At 45.4% G+C, this 22,187-nt stretch overlaps 1 protein-coding gene across 9 annotated transcripts in view; it reads left to right on the top strand.

Annotated features, from left to right (window-relative positions):
• Positions 1-22,187, top strand: part of cadps2 (Ca++-dependent secretion activator 2) — a 97,887-nt gene that overhangs the window by 26,389 nt on the left and 49,311 nt on the right. For all 9 annotated transcript variants that reach the window (XM_029153496.3, XM_029153507.3, XM_029153498.3 and 6 more), the window contains exons 3-8: positions 8,750-9,082; positions 16,202-16,282; positions 16,480-16,713; positions 17,110-17,231; positions 20,324-20,435; positions 21,668-21,807. In XM_029153496.3, coding sequence (XP_029009329.1) covers positions 8,750-9,082; positions 16,202-16,282; positions 16,480-16,713; positions 17,110-17,231; positions 20,324-20,435; positions 21,668-21,807 — 1,022 coding nt within the window. The remainder of the gene's footprint in view (positions 1-8,749; positions 9,083-16,201; positions 16,283-16,479; positions 16,714-17,109; positions 17,232-20,323; positions 20,436-21,667; positions 21,808-22,187) is intronic.

Raw genomic sequence — 22,187 nt, 5'->3', positions numbered from 1 at the left:
TTAAATGGATGCATTACCAGCTCAGGAGGCTTTAGTGTTGCTCTGACCATCTCAGTTCCTGTAACATGATGTCTGCCTTTACCTCAGGCCTGAGGGACACCAACCTCCCCTCTCCTCTTTATTATTCTGATCAACCTCGTGCTGGAATTGATTTATTGTGTTCCAGCTGATTTATGCTCTGTTGAGATAATGTCTCGTTTACCCGGAAGACATTTATTGGCCTGCCTCTTCACACTCATTCATTCTGAACCTGTTCTGACCACTTCTCTCTCTCTCTCTCTCTCTCTGTGTGTGTGTGTGTGTGTGTGTGTGTGTGTGTGTGTGTGTGTGTGTGTGTGTGTGTGTGTGTGTGTGTGTGTGTGTGTGTGTGTGTGTGTGTGTGTGTGTGTGTGTGTGTGTGTGTGTGTGTGTGTGTGTGTGTGTGTGTGTGTGTGTGTGTCAGCAAAGCTCTGAGGACAAATGGGAATTAAATTCCTGAGACATCAATCGGCCTTCTGAGAGCTGAAGTGGTCTTAATTGCCTCTGTCTTGCACTGTGCTGTGTGGAGTCATAATGTGACGACGGCAGTCACACAGAATGTGATTTGATTTAATGTTGCACACGGGGAAAAAGATTTAATGGCTGTTTTGAATATTCACTGCAGTTGAGTGAAGTGACACACCGTAAGCAGGCCCAGAGTAACAGCGGGCATTTGTTGCTGCATTTTATTTCCATTGTAAATTGGAAGTTTGTCCCATAAGAAGTGATTAATGAGTGTGGCTTTCCTCCGGCGTACTCGGGAATCACAGGTTCTCATTTGACCGCATTAATATCCTCCGTTCCAGATGCCACTGGACGCTGCGTCTGACTTTCAGCGTCGATGGCGCTTTCAGTGTCACGCAGGCTTCATAAGGAAGGCGCCCCGCTGGCCAGCTCAACCTGAGTGTATGACTCAGTTCACAATGACTCTTCATTCTACAGTATGAGAACGCTGATGCTTCAGTGTTGCTGTGGAGAAATTGGTCTGAACGTCACACCATTAGTGACAATGAGGGGGTAAAATAAAACACGGTGTGTATTGTTATGCTGCAGGTGTGTGACCTGTAATTTAGTATTTCAAAGCCTTTCAGCGCCGTGTGGCATTCCTGGAGCCTGAATGTGCCTCCACCTCAGCTGCTTTAATCTTTATTTAACCAAGGATTTTACAGATTCTCTTGTCGTCTCCCAATATGTGTGGAAAATGAGAAAGAAGAGAGCAGAGCTGCAGAGGAATCACCGGATCAGAGGCAGGTCAAAGGTCAGCCCCGTCACAGGGTTTAGTCTGCCCGAGACGGCGCGATCAATAACGCGTCACCTTGGAGAATATTCACAATGACGTTCAGTCGCAGCAGGTTCCACCACGTAACAGAAGGGAAGCGGCATCCTTGGTAAATATCGCAGATGAGATTCACCAGCGAACATTTGATTGAGCCCGTTTATCCTCCAAACAAACACACCTGTCGTGTAGACAGTCTTTGAATGCACCGGGAGCTCTGTCACTCTGTAGTGCATGTATCCCTCTGCATGCCTGGCTGTGAGTGGGAGGGCTGCGTGTCTGTGTCTGTTTGCTTTGATACAAGTTTCACATGGAGGCCTGCTAAAGCAACATGAAAATGGATTTACACTCAGCTGAGGGAGAGTGAGTGTTTGAAGTCTGGATGCAGACGGACTCTTTCATGTGTCAACACTTAGTTTTGCTTTCTTCATCTGCACAAGTTACCGAGGAGGCTGTGCGTTTCCTACTGCAGGACTCGTTTGGCTCTGCTCGCTCCAAAAAGAGCTTCACAATGGCCGGACATGAGGAAGCTCCGGTGATCACAGGCTCTGACGGATGTTAGAATCCGCTGAACCCGTCTGAGGCCAGTTCGACAGACAGTGTGTTTCCGCTGCTGCTCCTACTCCTCCTTCGGTCTCCTCGGGTTCCACAGAGCTCTGGGACAGCAGGAGGCTACGATGAGTCAACCCTGATGGTCCTTAGCTCCTCACATTAACAGAACCTCATGATGACGCATTACTGTGTCCACAGGTGCCAAATCCAACTCGCCTTCATTAAAGCTGCATGCTGACGGTTTGTAAAGTTAGAGGTTGGACTTATTAGCAAGTTGTTAGATGGAGACTGGCCGTTTTCCTCTGCTCCCAGACTCCCAGTATCTGTATGTAACTGCAGATGTGCACCAGACATCTGTTTGGGGTCACACCTGCATCGATGCGGCCGGTTCTCTGACATGCTGTAGAGTGAAGATGTGTCACTCTGCAGACTCGTGATCAGGGTCGTGATGTGGTCTCAACAGCAGAGATAATTTTTTTTTTCTTTTATCATCACATTTTTCCACCCACACCTTCATTTTCGCTTCCCACTGCAGCTCTGCACCACCAGCAAAATGGGGAAAAACATTCATTCTTCTGATTTTTCTGCTTGATGCCATTTATGCCATGACTTGTCCAGACATTAACCCTCCTCCTGTGGCTTAACTGTCTGGAGAGAATATTGAAATTATGCCCAGATGGTTTTTCATAAAAGTACAGAAGTTAAGATCATTTGACCAATCTCTATTTGTTTTCTATAGCAACAGATGGAACTGATTTTCCTCCTCGTTTCATGCTTGGACCTTTTTATAATCTGTGCCTATTAGCACAGGTTTCCATTCTGTTCAGGTGGTCTTCATATAATTCAGCTATTTGGTCCTAATTGGCCCATTTTCAAACCCCTGCAGAGACTCACAACAAATAGTTTCCTTTGCGCGGGTCTCCACAGTTTAGGTAGGATCTAAAATCTGCACAAGGGAGATGAAATAAGTCTTTCTCAGATTCTCAGAGGTTAGTTTGACTTGATGTTAACTGGAGACCAGACATTTGCAAGTTGACTCATTAAATCTCTGTGTAACCATGAACATGAAAAGGTGACTGATAAAATTTCTACCTAACACAGGCAGAACATTTGAGCGAGGAGCTTTTTTAGGGCTACGCCTCCTGAACATTCGCTGCTGCTTTGGCCTGTGACTCTTCTGTGCTGGTTTTCTTCCCCCCACGTAACGATGACTTCCACGACTCCACCACTCCACGCTTCATCTGTGACATTTTGTGATCTGAATAGAGAAACGGAACTGCTGCTCGACTCGAGGCAGAGAAACCCACGCCTGTTCCTCCAATCTGCCTCTTCATGGGGTTTTTATTGAACGTGGAGTAATTGGTTTAGAGAACAAACTCAGATCTTGGTTTAGTTCAGTGGTTAGGTGAACTGTCGCATGCTCGGTCTTGATTGATGAAAACCAAAAAGACTGTGGGAAGGTTAAGTTGAAGCTTCCCCTTCTCAACAGAACAAAATGAGCTCCGTTCCCTGAATGGACCGCATCCTGCTTCTGGTTGCTTAAAGGTCGGTCCTCTCAGTGGACTGGGCTTTTTTTTACACAGTGTAGCTTCTGCCAGACTGTAGTTATGTCTTTAATGTCTGTCTGAGGTGGACGCTCACATCTCTTCATCAGCTTCTGCAGCTTTACATCCCTGTGATAAGTAAATAAAATATATTCAACAGTTTGGCTGAAGTCAGAAGTGAAACACAGCTGACTTGAAGCAGGCGGCACATTTTATCATTGATGTTTTATGCATGAAGCGACGTGTGAGTGGTGATGATCCACAGCTTCTCACAGATGATGCTGCAGCACTTAAACCAAAGCTTGGATGTTACTGTGACTGAGCGCTTTCCATGCATACAGTAAATCAACCATAAATCAGAGCAGATGTAAGTACAAATTGTCTAAGCTCACGTGTTCAGAGACAACAAAAAACTCTTTTTTTATCTTTGACTTCTTTGGAGTAAATTGTCTGCACTTTGTTTTTTTAATAAGCAGCACTAGTTGTGCCTTCGGCTGCTCTTTTTGGCTCTTTGCAGTGTTGGTGGCCTTGCAGCTGGGTTTTCTCCCGTTACGTGTTTGGGATTTTTCTGTTTTTCAGTTAGTTCATGAGTGGGAGTGGAATGGAGCGTGAGCTTGACAGGTGGCTCGGCGACTGTTGTGGCAAAGAGGGATCTGAGTAAACCTGTCTCTAATGATGAGGGATGACAGCTGACGCCTGCACGGCTCTTATGTGTTGTAGTAAAAGCCTTCTCATGTGCCATTGAGCTGTTTACTGTAAACATGTGGCTTTCCGTTTTTTTTTTTTTTTTTTTTTTTTTAAGTTTCCATACTGGTCTCCTGAGCCTTTCAACTCCCAACTTGCAGCCCAGTGCTCTACTGGTGTGTAAATAATTTAGTGACATTTTAAAACTCCAATTAATTCAAGCAGCAGGGGAGGGAGGAAGTCTCCTGCTGATTAATTCATTAGTAATAATGGCTGACATTTATGTCACCAGACAAAATGAAGGAGCGCCTATAGAATGTGGAGCACAGCGGCAGGAGGGCTGCAGGATCAGGACTCGAACCCTGAGACGATGGTCGTGACGTTACAATTCACTTTTCCACATAGAAATCGTTTCACTCACGGTCTCCAGCTGTTACAACCTTTAGATCAATTGCACGTCGCATCATCGTATGCAATTTATAGTTTCTTCAGTTTTATAGGTTTTAGAGAAAAGAAACTTATTGATGTTTCCCCCAAACGCGATTTCCCTTGACTTGATGGTAACCGTAATCAAAGGAATTTATTTTAATATACGTGCACCTTCCTAATATGTATTTGAACCAAATTCTCTGTCTCTTTGGTTTTATCAGTTCCAATTCATCTTCCAAATGAAGTGTGATCAATTCCTTATTTTGATAAAATCCAAAAAAATGAAAAATGTAAAAAATTTGAAAAGCATGAAAGATTTTGTTTTGGACCAAGTGGACCTTCGGTGCAGCCGTTTGGCTGTGGAAGCTACAGCAGTGACACCCTGTGATAGACTGGCAGGTCTGCAGGCCTCTCAGCAGAGCTTGGGTCGTCGCAGCTCTTACTGATCCTCTGAAGGCGTCTGAGAGCTGCTCCTGTCTGCAGTGCAGCTAACTGGCTTATTGTTCCATCAGAATGCATGCCAAGTCATATCTAAACCAGACCCCAAGCCTAGTGACGATGGTGACGGGGGTCCTTAGCCATGTTTCACTCCTGTTGGGACAGATGACTAGGCAGTCCAGGTCAGCTGGAGGCTTTTAGTACCTTTTAATGAAGGATGCTTTGAACTGGACAGTGTTAGACAGGGTAGTCATAGGTCCAGGCTTAGAGGACGGGTGGTCAGGGCCTCCCGTGGTGTGAAAGGAGGCGCAGATCTGCTGAGGAGGGAGTGACCTTTACAAAGGGCAGCTGATGATGGGCTCTTTTCATACACTAGTATTTTATACTACACTTTTCTTCTTGTCAGTAAATGTCATGTGTAGTCCAAAGTAAACGGTGAATACTGTAGGTCGCGGGACACATCACAATGACCCCGCTCCTGAAGCTCACGCTGAATTGGAAGCTCCTGGCTAAGTGAACGTGCAAGGAGGTCTGAAGAAGATTTCCATCACATCTCCAACTATAACTAATATGAGGGTTTATTAACGGTAAGGGCGAAGTTGGAGCTCGTGTGTGTTTGATAATTACCGGCCCCACGGTAACGAGGACGCTTCAGCATGTTTACAATAAACAGCGTCATTTTTCCTGTAATGAAGCAGCCGAGCTGCGTTCATGTGTGGTCCATTTCAGCTCCACCACAAAACAATTAGTGAACACAATAATTATGCCTACATGGGAAAAAAAATAATCATCTGTGCCTGTTAGTGAGCTACTGGCTCCTCTCTGTTCCTCTTCATGTCGGTTATTAAATATTATGACTTTACCATACGCTCGAAGCACAGATGAGAAGACCCTGTTCACTGTGATGAGTGTAGGTTTGTTATGTGGTCGATGTAGAGGCCTTTCTGCTTTTCTTTTCTCAGGATATCTGCAGTCTTAAGTCATTAAAACCTCTAGCTGCTAATATTCCTTGTTACTGGCATTTAATGCCCCCCCTCCTTAAGCTTTAGTGTGTCTTAGCAGGATTAAACCCAACAGAAAACAAAACATGACTCTGAGCTTTCTGTTGAACTAATCTCCTGTCACACCTGAGTGGCTTAATACACCTGGAAGCAGCCAGTGACTCCACAGCTTCATTACGGTTCTAATCCCAGCAGCAGCTCAGACGCCTGTCCCGGTTTCAAGCGTTATCATTTGAAACGTTTTTTTTTTTTTTTTTGTTTTTTTTTTTGCAGGTCTCCTTTCAAAGGAGCCGTTTAATGTGCTTTTGTTTCCTGCAGTTCAGAGCAGTTTGCGTTGAGTGATGCAGATTAGCTGCTGTTAGGAGGCTCCTCTGGTGGCAGCTACATCTGTCACCTCCCGCTTTATCCACTTAACGTTTGCCCATTTCCATCTATCACCGTAAACGGGACCCTCTATCTGCGCCGCCGCCCCCTGCGGAGTACAAATCTCTCCTGTACGTTCTTCCACACCAAGACGTTTGTTTTTTCTTGTGTTCCTCTTCCTCTTCAGATGGAAGTGATTTCTGCTCTGCGTCGTTACTCTCAGCTTCACAGCAGTTCCTCTCCATCTGCTGTTCGTTCACGCTCTGCAGGGCTATTGCTCTCGTGGGTGCCGCATCGGAGAACAGTGCACGCAGCTCATCACGTTTTTCTGTGTGAATGTCAGTGTTACTATACTGTACATAAGCTGGTCACAGTTTAGCTCCAATGCACCGCAAGTACAACCATGTCAGAGAAGCTGACTCCAGGTCAGAGGAATCAGCTGGGAGCTCCCCCCTTGGAAGCCTTGAAGGTTATTTCACCATCTTGTTTATTTCTAGCTGTGATTTCCAACAGACAATATTATTTAATTAGGCTGCACAAGATTTGCATAGACTTGGAGCATCGATCAGTTTTGTTTTGTTTTTTTACACATTGTGTTGACAGGTCACGCTGCTGCTGGGGATGATTTACTGTAGTGGAAAATAAATGATTTTTAATACACAATTCTGACTTTCATTAGGAGGCTTAGTCAGAGTGAGGCAGCTTTGAGAAGTTAATAAAGTCAAGGGTTGAATTCTTATCATCGTGATAAGTGGATCAGTTTTCACATCACGCTGACCCTTCACGATTTTTATCCTCAAATAAAATGAGTAAATGTAACACAGCCAAACTTCATGTGGGAAGAACTGATGAAACCGCTGGAGAAACTCGAATCAACAGAACTTGAACCATTAGAATCAAGACGTTTAGACATCTTAACGATGTGATCTACTGACCGGTCAACACAGCTGTGTGGCTCATGTAGTATTGGAGCAGTACTATGATGCATTCAGGAGTCTTGAGTACCTTCTTACATGGATCAGCCGTTCTGTTGCATGATGCCGTCCTGTGTCCACCTGCTGCTTAATGAACAGTGGAAAACGCGTTTAATTCAGTTACGAATGTGACGTATTGTTTGTATGTTCTGCTTCACTGGAGCGATGAGGCACAGATGAAGGTGTTGGATACATAGCACGGCGAGAAGACAGAATTTATTATTTTCACTTTCTCCAGAGGCTTGTTGTTAATAATAGATGTAATGCATCTATTATTTATCCTTTTTTTTGCACTTCTGCAAATGGATTCTATCAAATAATTACGATGAACATAAACGTAAGATAGTGGCCACAATAAAATGACGGAGTTTTGTGTTTCTAATTGTGCTGATGGTTTAATTACTCTTTACCCAAATCTGTATGAATGTTAACTAAATCAGTAAATGAGGCCACTGTTGGAGAAAGAGACGTGAAGGGATTCTGCCCGGAGACGTTATTTGTTAAATGGCTCCAAAGGCAGCTCAGACAGGTGGCTGGGCTCGTCTCACTGTCCAGTAACATACGCTGGTTATGTGGTACCTCACTTTGTAGAGCTGCAGCCTCGTCCTGCACTTGTGCCCTCTTAGAAAAGCTGGCTCGTAAACCCATTATGCACATCCATGGCGGGGAAATCGGTTCTCTGGGGAAAACCTACCTGGGGAAATCGGGTTTCTCTAATCCCCTTCCCCAATTACATAATCCACTTATCCTGTTGGCACTGCGCTTGAGACATTACATGTAGCTTCCACATGTAGACGTTCTGCACTGAAACCTAGATCTGTGCACGCACGCAGCAGAGATGATCCACGTGCTAAATTTGGAGTCCAGTTTGATGTCTGTCGCCGTCTCTTCACGCTGTCCTCGGCTGCAGCTCTCTGGGCTCGCGGCCTCCATTAGATGAATCATCCGCTCACTTGTGTTTTGCTGCTCGGAGTCTCAGTGTGACTGCCAGGATGAGGTGAAGCAGCCGGCTGAGAGACTGTGTAATGCCGCAGTGAGCCGCGATTCTTCAGACTGGCTCCGGATAAAGAACTTCAGCTCAACGCCAAAAAGTGGGATCAAGCACAAAGTTTGACATGCGATTCAGTGAATTTCCTTTTGAGCAGACCTGTTTGTGCAGCTTTGCTTTTTGAGCCTCAAATGCTGAAACAAGTGTCATTTAGCATTGGTTCAACTCTTCATCTAATTACTCTTTGTTGTGGTGTCTTTGTCTCCACGGCAACCGTAAAACAGTTTTCATGTTTTAGACCCATAATAATTTTCTGTCATCAGGTCTCAGCCAAGAGGCATATTCATAAAACATCTAAGCGTTGTTTCTTCCAAATCAGCTTCACTGAGAGACCTGGGGTGAAATGAAAGTGCTGCTAATTAAAGTCAGTGCGGACGTAGGCGCCTGTCTGCCGTTCATAACCCTCTCTCTCTTCATGGCAGGGCTTTCTGAAGAGTGAGCGCGTGTCCCGCATGGTGCAGAGCGGCGGCTGCTCGGCCAACGACTTCCGCGAGGTCTTCAAGAAGAACATCGAGCGGCGCGTCCGCAGCCTCCCGGAGATCAACGGCCTGAGCAAGGAGACGGTGCTGAGCTCCTGGATCGCCAAGTATGACGCCATCTACCGCGGGGACGAGGACATGCGGCGCCAGCCGCAGCGGGCGCACCTCAGCGCCATGTCGGAGCTCATCCTCAGCAAAGAGCAGCTGTACGAGATGTTCCAGCAGATCCTCAGCATCCGCAAGTTCGAGCACCAGCTGCTGTACAACGCCTGCCAGGTGAGTTCACGGGGGGAGGGGGGGCACAGGTGGTCAAGGGTTCAGGAAGCATTAGCAGCTCTCCAGAATACTGACTGCTCAATGTGGATGCACACACACCAATGTCAGTCAACTCCCGTTAGGTCTAGTGAAGTAACAGTTCATTATTTGAATGACAGACAAATCTATGTTACGACCGTATCACTGTCTTCCTGCTATAAAAGGAAAATAATTAAACTTGAACCTAAAAAATGTAAATTTTTACATGCTCTAAGATTTGACCTTTTATTAGACCTGACATCTCGTGGGTTTTTATAGTTCTGATTAAAAGTAATTCATTCCATGTAGTGAATCGCAGAGTTCCTCTAAGGGAAGCCTTCATCATTAGCATCGGACGGTGCAGAACCTCGCCCAGGCCTGAGTTTCTGGGTAATTGCTGGGTTGGCGAAGCTGCAGCGTTTTCACGTGTAGGCGTGAATGAATGGAGGTGGAAGATGGAGACCCGAGGAAGCAGACTTTGACAGACGTGGACCGGATCCATGCTGTTGTTACTCTAAGTGGCCCTCACACAGCTGAGTGGTCGGGTGCAGGCGTTATTGCAGCGCTTTGTCAGTGTGTGTCATGGTAGGTTTTCTCTGTAGAGGAGAGGAAAGCTCCACAATGGGTGGTTTACTCACGTTTTCACCATGGACGCTTCTCCAGCTCCTGTTTCTCGCTGGTCTTATTACTGTACGTTTCCACTACTGATTCCATAAATGATGGAAGGTGCTTTTTGGCTGTGGATCATTTCTCCACATCATGTGACGACTGTCAGTAATATCAGCTTTCTCGTTAAATTGAGTAATTATAACCTGAAGTCAGATTTTTCTACACCCAGTACTTTTAATAAAAACTGCATGTTGTTGCTAGGTAACCTGACGCAGGTTCATAATCTGTAGCACTTTCGTGGCCAATGCAGATGTTTTTAAATAAACCGTCTTATTGTGATCAGTTGCTCTTTCTTAATTAAAATAACTCAGATTGAAACTTGGGCTCTTTGGAGAATTCTTACTGTAAATAGGAGAATCTTCATAGGAGCCTTGACATGGAATACAAATAGATTTTATCCTTGTTGTGCTGTTTGAACTCTGACATTCCCCACTCTCATTCAGTTCCTCATTCGGGGACCTCAGTTCTCTTTAATCCCTCGAGATTTAAAGGTCACAGATTCCATGATATTGTATAACAAATATTTCGTTAGCAGGTACATTTGAGATGAACTGTAAATAGTATAAAGAGATTTGTTGCAGCGACATTTGCTCAGTTAGTTCATGTCATTTACCTTACAGTTTTTCAGTCGTTACTCGGAAGCTCGACACGTGGCTGAATCAAACCAGGACTGCAGTCTTGGATAGTTACTGTACCGCTGGGGGCGGGAGCCGAGCTGTTTGTGGGTCGTTTTAAGTGTAAAGACTTTAATGACCTCCACAGGATGTTGGCGTCTGCTCACTGTCCAGAAACGCTCATTTCTGACAATGATTCCAGCTGAACATAAATAACTTCGCAGCCCACTAAGATATCACCAACGAGCACCGTGTCTGTTGCCAGGACAGATTCTATTATCGTCCTGCCTAATTAGGGGCCAGCGGAGAGAGAAGAATAAAGGCCGAGGGGGCGGCGATGAGGAGGCAGGAGCTAATTCCAACCGAACTCTCACCTGTGTTTCCCTGGTTTCAGTCAAATCTGTGGCTGCTGAGAAAAACATTCCCCACTTAGTTTCTCTGTCCTTATATGCGGAATGTTACATTTGTCATATTTTTTCAGTTTATTCTTACATTTCTAACTTCCTGACCAGCTGTTAACTACTTTACTTCAAGGTTAAATATTTTTTGTGAATATTTTGAATATTAATATCTTTTCTTTTAAACTGCCACATTGTTCTCGGTTTCTCATTTTATAGTTACTGCAAAGAAAATCTTAACACAGACATGAACAGTAGCAGATGCTAAGAGAGTCGTATTTGTACAGCAGTTGAGAGCAAAGTCACAATTTCATAGAATAAAGATATTAAAAGGCTCTAAATGATGTATAGGGGGCTGCACCGGTTAAATGCACCTTCACCGGCTCTTCCGATATTAATTTAAAATCATTACTATAGTCACAGTCCTCTCGATGAGAAACTCACCCATTTCTGTCCTCTGGTGAGGATGTGGATGCGATAATTGACTTCTTCCCATGATTCATCTGTTTGTGTTGCCGTCATCCAGGTGATCCGTTTCATTACATTCATGCCAGCTGAGCCACACTCGGTGGCGACTGCTCTGCACATCACTTGTTTCTCAGAGAGGCTCTTACATCGCCTTGTTTCATTCTCCTTGTTACGATTACTAATGCTCTTTTACAGTCCTGTCATTTAAAGCTCATTTAAACAGGACCCGTCTCGTGTAAAGACCATTAGAACTGTAAATAACTACTCTGGGTAATTGTTTGAACTATAATAAGCCTTAATTGAGTGACAGTTCATTTGTTGGCACAGACCCGTCTGTTGTCTTGTTAAAAACATGACTATAATGACTCGTGACTAACGGCGCATTCTCCAAAGGCTTCGCAGCCCCTCATTGTAATAAATAATTAATAATAAAATCAGACCGTTGTTGTTCACCGAAACTTAATTTATTCTGAATAAACTATTGGCGCAAATTTAATAAGCAGTGAGTGTATCTTTTTATTTAAAGCTGAACTACAGCCTGCATTACTCAGGGTTCAGACATGAATGTATTTATCATATGAGGAAATCTGAAAGACTGAGGAGGAGAAAACGTTCCACGCTGTAAAATGCCAGCGATGCTGAGAGATGGAGGGAGGTAAAATTAGAGCGGCGCAGGACCTGCAGCTGAGGAGGGAGGAGAGTCCAGGTGTCCAGATGGGGACAAACAGCAGGGCCAGTGCAGCAGGTGTGGATGTGTCACCACAGCCTCTGTAGATGCTTGTTCAACTAGAACGCACGCTGGATATGAGGCGTTGCACTGAGAGACACATTTACATCTCCAGTACCTTTGGTCCTAACTGTTACATGTATGTGTGATGGAGGTCGAGCCCACTTCAGCCCACGGTCTTTTCAGTGTCGTCCAGGATCCTCTGGGTCTCGAGGTTATTTTATTCATGGGCGCCTCGGCCAACAACGGCTTCCTGCTCAGGTGTGGAGTGGAATCATTGATTTCTATTTCGCTGGGTCTGCGTGTCAGCTCTCGTTAGCTCCGAGAGGCAGGTAGACGGAGCGCTAATAAATTATCTGCAGCTTGAGGCAGCGGCTCTGCCGACAGCGGTGACAGAGGCCTGTGAAGAAGCCGCCGTTTGCCCTCAAGCTGCTGTTTTCCTCTGGCGTTTCATCCTGCGCCGCCGCCCCGTCCGCGCTCCTTGCCGTTACTGATGGCGCCGTGTAATTCCCCTCCTATTCGTTTTCCCTGTCTTTGTTAAATGGTTATTCTGGCTGTTGCTTCTCAGTGTGTTGTTCAGTTTGTGCTTGGCCGAGTTGTTTTCTTTTTTTGTTGGTGTCTCATGAGACTGGGTCAGATTCACACACCATTTCATTTCAGCAGTCGCTGTTCGTGCATTTGTAAATGTGGATAAAACACTGAAGTGCAAACACACTAAACGGAGTGGACTCGAATGTGATGGACAAGCTATTGGCGGAGAGACGGTGCTTTTCTACAGTAATTTTGCTGTTTAATGTTCTTGCATTTAAATAAATGACAGAACGTGTCTGATGCAGAAACTGAAACATGAAATTTTTCTTTGCTGTTAATGCTAATTTCGGATCAAGTGTTGTGTAGAGACCACAGAACTAGACACATAACCTTGAATGCTCGTCCTTCTGGTGAGTAGATCCCATTTTCCTTTTTTCTACTATCAACATGGATAAAATGAGCCAAATGGTTAAAATCTATACAGAGACTGATCTGAAAACACACCACAACAAACAGTTTTTTAAATGACTTATCTTTGACAGATGTGTGTTAACTGTGGGTCTGAGAAGGAAACCATGAACCAGATTCATGAGTTTCTTTTTCAAATTGAACAATATTCAGTCTGAAAGCCTGAGATTGTTCAGCCATACATAATTTGTCTGGGATCGTGTGTGTAAGAAAAGATGTGAAAATATGTAGTAATAGCAGAAGAAATAAACCAGCATGAGTTTGAAGTTTTCCAAATGTGAATAATTTACTGCTTGCCTTTACTTAAAGTAAATACAACACAATCGTCTTCTTATCTTGATCACAGGTAGTATATTTACAGTAGTAGTAGTTTACAGGTAGTAAAGTTGTAGTGTGTAGACATGTTGAACAGGGTTTAATTATCTGGCTTTAATGTTAATACAGACTTTGCTTGACTGCTCTGGTGCTTCCTGGTGTGTGCGTGTGTGTGTGTGTGACAGTTTGAAGTGTGGATTCATCCTCTGACATGTTGACACGACTTTGATTAGCAGCTTTATAAAAAGCCCTGTTGTCATAGAAATGCTCTGTGAGTTAAAGGTTGCCAACAAAGACGGCATAATAGAAGTCATGGTAACAAAGCGGGCTTCTACTCTGGTTTGTGTGTGTGTTGGTTAATTTTAGCGCCTGCAGTCGAACTGTGGGTGTGTGAGTACAGTAATTGTCTCTCGCATCCCCTCCAAACAGTCGCTGCTACAGTTTAAATATATGCCCAGCTGTGTCTCAGCGCACTGCAGGGGGTCTCTGACCTGGACTCTGGTACTACTGGACCGTATCAGACATTTTGCAGCTCTCGCTGTTTGAGAACTTAATATTGAAGTCATTTTTTGTTTGTCTTACTAAATGAGGTTAAATGATTCTGATCAGCATAAAACCAGCACTGCAGCGATTGTCATTTTGCACCAGTTCTGCTAAAATTTAAGCATTTTACCTTTTAGATGCATTATAGTTTTCCACAAGTATTTTGTTATTGGCAGTTTATTACTTGCCTTAATTAAATGTGGACAAAACTAATAATTCAAACTCGGCAGCAAGTTCCTCTCATCAGGAAAAAACAGATTTTGCAGATGCTTCACAAACTCAAACTCCTTCAGCATAGTAATCATTTATATTCATTCATACTCATTAGCATTTAGAGACGAGCTTCATTCATTGAGGCCACTATTTACACAGTGGTGCATCGGTGACCTTAGACCAGGGAAGCTGTTGAGTTCTTCGAGACCTAATGGACGATTGTGCCCAAATTAAAGGAAGCTCAGTGTTTCTTTGATGCTGTTATCGCATAAATGAGACAGATTGGAGGTTACAGTGATGCTGACCTCTGACCAGCCTCTTATCAAACCATCCTTCTCTCACTGGGCAACGTGATTACAGACAGTAAATGTGGATGCAGGAAGCTGTGGAAAAGCGAGCTGCTGTTTTTGACATGATACAATTCTAGTGACATGAATATAGATGCTGTAAATTCCCAACGTCTGAGATCTTATTCATAAAAATGCCATGAACACAAGTGAAAAAGTCAAAGACTTCAACCCAGCAGGTCTGAGAATATTTTTTCAAGCATAATGTAAGAGTGTATCAATAAAGTAGAAGCTTCCCTCGACCTTCACCGCCACGTAAACACTGCTGCTTCTCCCCAGGAACAGAAACTTTTGATTATTGACTAAACCAGAACAGCACACATCCTGTCAGACGCATCTTCATGCTGGTTCAGCCTCCATTGGTTCAAAAACATGTCTTCAATGAACCTTAACACCATCAACAGCTCATCCATGAAATGCTACTTTGTGCATTTCCTCACGGAAACAAGTTCATTTCTGGCTAAATGTTTGATGGATTTGTTGCTGCAAAGGACTGTTTTAGGTGAACATGAGTCATATCCCGCTGTTTGTTCAGTCTGTCCTGATGTGGAACCTCCAGCAGTGACATGTCTTTGTTATCTACATATGGGAGCGCTCACATCTACAGCACCCTGAAAACGTACTCAATCCAGTGTGTAAAATCTGGTTCTGGCTTTGACTCGGCCACTGCGTGACTTTATTTTATTTCGTGAGGGCGTTTCACAGGTTGACTTGTTCTTATTCTCGGGGTCATTGTCTTGACCTTCTCCTTCAGGATGTTCTGGCGAAGAGAAAAATTCATGTTGCGCTCAATTACGACCAGTCGCCCTGAGCCTGAAGCAGCGAACCACCCCCACAACATCGCTGTGCTCCGTGCCGTCCGTTGGGTCCACAGCCGACGTCACAGACGCACGGGTCCATGAAACATTCATCTTGGAGCAGAAAGGGGCTTCTGGGAGCTCTGGGTTTGTGAGGCTTCACCTGAGGCGTGTTCGTCTCCTGTGGCTCCGGATCCTCGTCTGTGCCACCTCGTCCCACTTTAGCCCTGACACACGCGCCCCCCCTCCCCACTCCCCACCCAGCGAAGTGAGCTCAGCCTGGTGTCTATGTATAACTGTGGCTTCTCATCAGTTTTGTCGTCAGTGTATCTTCAGTGTGACGAAAGGAGAAATGAGACAGATTTTTAACCGATTCTCTGCAAACCGGCTCAGATTTACCAGCTTATCTCCGCTGCCTCACTCCAGCTCCTACGTTCAACTCTCTTTGGCTTCAGGCCACTTTCCATTATGGGCCTTTTTATCTCTGATTGTCATTTCAGATGCCTGTGCTCATCACCGATTGGTGAAACGCTGTTTTCTAGCCAGTCAGCAAAACCTTGTTCAGTTCTCACTCACTACGTCTGGCTGACAGGCGAGTTGTCGGCTCATCTGCTCAGTGTGAAGCTCTCGAGCAGCGCGATCTTGTCCCGCTGCAGAGGAGTGTGACAGGTCCACTGTTACAGGACCTGTCTTTAAGACCTTACCTGGTAGTTAATCGTTATAAAACAGAAACTGAGGCACTCGTGCTTTTGTTAATCTCTAATCACCTGAGGCTGAATTTCAACCACCACTCTGCTAACTGCTTTTTAGAAGTCAGAGTTGCAGCCGTTTGGGCTCGGGTTCCAAAATGGAGATGACCTAAATACACTGGGTTCCTGAATGATGCTTGGTTTCCCAGGACACAGCGAGTCCACACTCTCTTTCCTTCCTCTTTTGATGGTTTATTGATTCTGTTGATTCTCTGATTAACTGCCTAATAAAACGCTTCCCTGTGCTTTTTTTCTTTGGCAGCTGGACAACGTGGATGAGCAGGCGGCTCAGATCCGCAGAGAGCTGGACGGCAGGTTACAACTGGCAGAGAAGATTGCCAGGGTGAGACACATTTAAGTAGCATTAATACAGTGAGCCCCATGTTCATTCTTCCCTGTTACATTAAGTGAAGCTCTGAGATGTTTGTCTGCGTTGTAGAGACAAAGCTTAGAAAATAAATTTTGCTTCCTATAAATTTTGCTTCACTGCCAAAGATGTGAGTGTCGCTGTGAAGACAATGTCTCGCCTGTGTCCTCCAGGAGAAGCGATATCCAAAGTTTGTCTCCTCCGACATGGAGTCGCTGTACATGGAGGAGCTGCGCTCATCAGTTAACCTGCTGATGGCAAACCTGGAGAGTCTGCCGGTGTCCAAAGGAGGTCCCGACTTCAAACAGAAGCTCAAACGCTCCTCTCTGAACAACTCCTTCCTGGACCTGGGAGACGAGGGAGACATCCTGTCCAAGTCTGACGTGGTGCTGGCCTTCACTCTGGAGGTTTGTGGACACACATGGCCGTCCTTGTTTAGTGGGTGGCAACATTCTTATTTTATAGCTAATGTTCCATCACTAAATATGTGACAATAATTTTGGATGTGGGCCTGATTCTTTGCACCAGAGAGCAAATAGTTAAATAGTCACTCCTGATGAGCTTGTGCTGTGAATGTAGATATTTGGGTCCCGGCCTCCAGTTGAACAGGGTCACCCATCACACACACTCTGCACTGTCACTGTTGCTGCTGTTTGCTTTGAAATGGCCACAAACTGCAGCAGGAGTCGGACATTCAAAGGGGGAACAATCAGCAGATCACTGCACGGCAATCGCCTCTTAATCACATTTTGTGGACTCACAGACTATCTGGACTTTTCTCTGTCTTCTGCTTCTGATTTCAGATTATGATCGTGGAGGTTCAGGGCCTGAAGTCTGTGGCTCCGAACCGGATCGTGTACTGCACCATGGAGGTGGAGGGAGGAGAGAAGCTGCAGACGGATCAGGCTGAAGCCTCCAGGCCACAGTGAGTTTTTGTCCAGCCTTCTAGGGTTAAACTCCGCAGGGTGAAGGCCGAGCATCCAATGCAGCAACGAGAGCAAAACATTAATTTGAATGCAGGGGGAGAAGACGGCATCAGTCTGTGGAGCCTTTAACACCTCAGAGGGTTCCTCTTTGCTGTGTCTAAGACCGAGACATAACGGTGCCATCCTTCACCACTCAGCACATGATTGGCTGGGATTTCTAAGCCATTATCATCCTCCTGTACTTTTCTGGATTGAGCGGTTTTATCTGCCTACAGTAGTTTATATCTGCAGTAGAAGAGGAAAAGCTCCAGATGCGTTCTGCCAAATGTTGGCAGGCGCTGGCTGGGCTTTGGACATCTGCCCAGAGTCTAACGAATACAACTCTAATGATACACACTGAATTGAGTCCGACGACAATCCTGTGACTTTGATGCTGCACTCGGTTCCTCCCGAGGCTTGGTGTAAAGAAGGCTCCGAGTGCTCAGCCTCCACTCTTTACTTGTATGTAGATCATAATCAGGGCTTTCGAAAATGAAATGAACCTAAAGGCCTCGGCGAAAACACAGTTACCTGAACCGGAGCCACAGCTTTTAAAAGCAATCAGCACCTGTGGATTGTTGACCGATTAAGACTAAACTCTTTGCTTTATGTAAGAGAGGAAGCCCTGACCCTCGGCTCTCACAGCCACTCGCCTTCATTGAGCCGCGTTGCCTGTTCTCCGGTCCAGATGCAGCTGCTGTGTCACAGACGCGTTCAAAACAGAAACGCACACACAGAAGTCCAGCTCAGCTCTTCATCAGAGCTCTCATTGGAGCCGGAGCATGGACCTTTATGCATTTTTCTACAGTGGGTCCATGGAAATGACTTCTCCACCTACTGAATCCAGCAAATACGTATCCTATATATTTCAGTAGTCACTTAATAGATTTGATTTGCTTACACGTTTCCTTTACAGGTTTACTCTTTTATATAGAGGGTTTACATATTGAAGTGCATTCGTCATATCTAACCTACATCTCTCTATTTTAAATCTGATATACTGTAAAAACGGCTGCTTTTCTTAATTAGCTTTTTGCAGATGCTGTATTGAACTTTATTAACCTGCCTTTCTAGGGACTACAACCGGGAAACGATTACAGTAGAAAGACATGGACACAGGTTTGCAGGGTGGTAGAGCATCGTCTGCTGCCGCTTTAGCAGCGGAGTCTGCAGGTGGGACTTTATTCAGCACCGGTCCAAAGATCAGGACGCAGGTCAAGTCAGGTCCTTGGCTTCAGCCTTAGTTCCCCTGGACACTTGGCTTTGTTGATTTCTATTACGGCTCTTCAGTCTGTTCATGACGAACTCAACCGTGACCTGACATCATTATTCAGTTTGGAACCACTGTTGTGCAGCTGTAATAAAGCAATAATAGTCTTTACTAATAAAATAAGTACAGCAAGATCTTCGAAATTGTTGCTGCAAACAACAAAGCATCGTGTAAACTCTGACCTGTAACACGTTTAGTCACACACTGTGACAGCCTGTTTTACCTGCTCCACCTCTGAACATGCAGAGACGACTCCGCTGATGCCCCCTGCTTCAGATTAGGCTGAGTTTGTTTGACAAGTCATTTTCATCTGCCTGTGTTTTTCGGCGCTGTGGTGTCGCAGCCTGCTGGCGAAGGAGTGTCACACGGGGCAGAATTCTCCCGTCGCCTGTTGGAAAGCCTCGCGGACAGCAGGGGTCCGCGGGTAATGAGACTGGCCTTTCACACGCTCTGGCTGCTGGTGGAGCTTTTTTCTCCTGCTCCCTTTATATTTATATATATTTTTCTTTCCAAAAGGCCCTTCGCCTGCAGGAATCACTAAACAGAGCCAATTAGGCGAGCGCACCGGCACCTAACGACCTCGCTGGTCAACAAGGATGCTGTGCTGGAGCCTGGCTTTGCTGCAGCCTCTGTAACCTTCAGTGTAATTAGCCTGCAGTGCACTTTCACATCCCCGTCTTCAATAAGACACCCATGCACTTAATGACAGCGCACTTAGCTGTAATTACACTGATGAAATGATTAGCCGTGATTACACCAACGTCCACTTGCTCTGGAGGCACCTGCAGATGTGACACATACTGTAACTGCTCTTTAATTATGGAGGAACTTCTCATTATGAATTATTTTAATTATTGGGGAATGTCAACTGTGTTTGGCCCTTTGAAGGTGTTTTTCTTACTAATCTTCTGCTGTACTGTTGTAATCTAAGGTGAGTCAGCTCCAGGCCACCTACTGTTATACTGTACAATGTGTGGTCTGTCCCACTGATTAGTGCCGAGGCCTTACTAACACTGACGGTCAGCATCACCGGCCTTTGGTGCGTCCCTTCACCAATCAAGGAAACAGCTCAGGTTTCGCCTTTAAATTAGTGGCTCAGTCTATTTTCTACCCTGTGTAGTTATTTCTCAAGGGCAGGCTAGAAAACCAAACAAATGGAACTAATAACAATGTAAGTGACAGGAAAACGCTTTGCTCAGGTCACTTTGACTACGAGGTCAAAGCTGTTTGGATCGAATTCTGTCCTCCTACACATCTGATGGTTGTGATTACCTAAAAATTAGTGTGTGAGAGTGTGACAGAGAGAAGCTCACCTTCCTGCACGATGTTGCCGTGGAAACTGCTGAAAACTGAACGTGGAGTGCTGCTTTGCTTCTCGGGGAAGGGGTCACTTCTCGGCCGTGTGCCGCACATTTCCTCACTCGCCGAGGACCACGGCTCTGACGTGAAGGCATGCGACCACAGGAGGCTGCCTCTGCCCGGGTAACGGTTCGCTCATCACCGAAGCAGTGACGGGAGCGTTTAGCGCCGCTGGAGCAGAGACGAAGGCGTGGTGATGTTGCAGGGTGTGACCCCTTGTTTCCGTTCAAATCTGTCACAGCTGAGTAACTGCAATGAAAATCAAACCCACTCATCTGGTGTGCAAATATGAATTGTTAACAGGTTTAAGACACATTGGCTGCTGTGAAATGCTTCTAAATGTTTGTATGCAGAACGGTATCAACGTTCATTCATAAATCATAGCGCTCCGTGTTTATTCTTGAACGGGCTGTGTGTCTTCAGGTGGGGGACTCAGGGGGACTTCACTACAACTCACCCTCTGCCCTCGGTCAAAGTGAAGCTGTTCACAGAGAGCACTGGTGTCCTGGCTCTGGAGGACAAGGAGCTGGGTCGGGTGAGTCTACTCATGTCCGACAAACTCACTTTGTTTGATTTAATGTGTGTAACAATCATCAATGTCGTAATTAAAACATTATCTAAAACTACAAACAGGAAGTGAAAATGTAAATGTCTCCCCGGTTTAATCTAATATGAGCAAAAAGTCAGGGCTGCTCTTGTTTTTTTCTGACCCTCCAGCTGACAGGATGCACGTACAGTATAAGCAGCATTACTGATGCAGGATATGGACGGATAGAAAGCCCTGACACCCACCTAACAAACCACAAACACTAAGCAAGCCCCGGCCTCCCGACCCAGAATACTGTATGTGTCATTAGAATCAGCTACTCGGGCAAAGTAATGGATCTCAGGGCAAGAGGTCGTGTGTGAAATAACCCTCAACTGCTCTGCAGGCATGTTCTCGACGGACCCTGACCTCATGATAACATATGACTCACACTACACAGAGAGGATCAGACAAATAACCACAGACAGAAATGAGAATAGCCAGAGAATATGAAATCCCAGAATCAGCATCTGGGCTGAAAAAAAAAAAAAAACAAAAAAAAAAAACACCACCTACATGTACGGCATGTGACCACCTGTTCTATCCTGGACCTGCTGCAGTAGCAGACCAGTGCAGGAGGAGCTTAGTTTGTTCAGCCTCATACAGTACAAGCGTCCTGGTTCTGGTTCTGTTTGGATGAGGAGCATAAAGTTTACCCAGAGGCGCAGGTTGAGAGACTTCCAGACGTCCTTCGCAGTGTTGGTACAGCAGCGTTAACGTGACTCACACTCGTTTGTTGAACCAAAATCGAGAAGGAGACGAAGACGTGGTTCAGCCTGAGTTGAGTAATGGAAGCAGACGGATAAAGGACAAAGCGCAGAAAACAACTGTGAATCCAGTCCATAAACTTTAATGGAGGTCAAAGCTGCAGCTCAGCATTTATTTCATTCTGTGAACGCAGCTAGTGCAAAATGCACTAAAGTGAACTCATGTCCAGGAAATTCTGTTGTATTCTAACATCAAAGTCTGAGCAGTGCAGAAGATCTCAGAGCAAGTCCTTAATGCATCCTCTGATGTCGCTACCAACGCCTGAACCCTTCATGGAAGGAGTAGGTGCAGAAAAACAAACAAGCTGCTTTGACACCAACAGTGTCTCATGAACCGTTCAGCCCAAAGGAATATGCAGCAGCAGTATGGTGATTTAGTTTCATCCAGTGTCTGCGCTCCGTCCCTCCACTCAGGTGGTTCTGAACCCGACCACAAACGGGCCGAAGCAGCCGGAGTTCCACAGGATGGTCGTCCCCAAGAACAGCCAGGACACAGAGCTGAAGATCAAACTGGCCGTTCGCATGGACAAACCCCCCAACATGAAGCACAGCGGGTGAGTAAACTTCAACCATGACAAGCTTGTAGATGCTTTCACCTCTCTGTGAAGCTGAGAACACAGACTGTGGTGCAGACTGTGGTGTGTCTGGTATAGACAGGCTGACGGCTCCACCTCCTGGTAAAGGAAGGGCAGTAGAACCATTCTGTGCTGCTGACAGTTGTAAAGGCGGAGTTAAGGGAAAATACACAGCACTTACAGAGGATGGAGATGAACAGCGCACATTATTGTGGCTTGAAACAAAAAAGGTTTATGAATATGAGTGTCTGGCTCCTCCTGTAATGTAAAATAAAAAGGATTCAGCCTGTAGGTCAGTGCTGAGCTGCTCCTATGTGAACCAGCAGGTGGCAGCAGGACCTCATTTCTAATCTAAACGG

Source organism: Betta splendens, chromosome 6, assembly GCF_900634795.4.
Source record: "Betta splendens chromosome 6, fBetSpl5.4, whole genome shotgun sequence".
Taxonomy (NCBI): domain Eukaryota; kingdom Metazoa; phylum Chordata; class Actinopteri; order Anabantiformes; family Osphronemidae; genus Betta; species Betta splendens.
The sequence above is the reverse complement of the archived record's forward strand: the minus strand, read 5'-3'. Positions and strand labels throughout refer to the sequence as shown.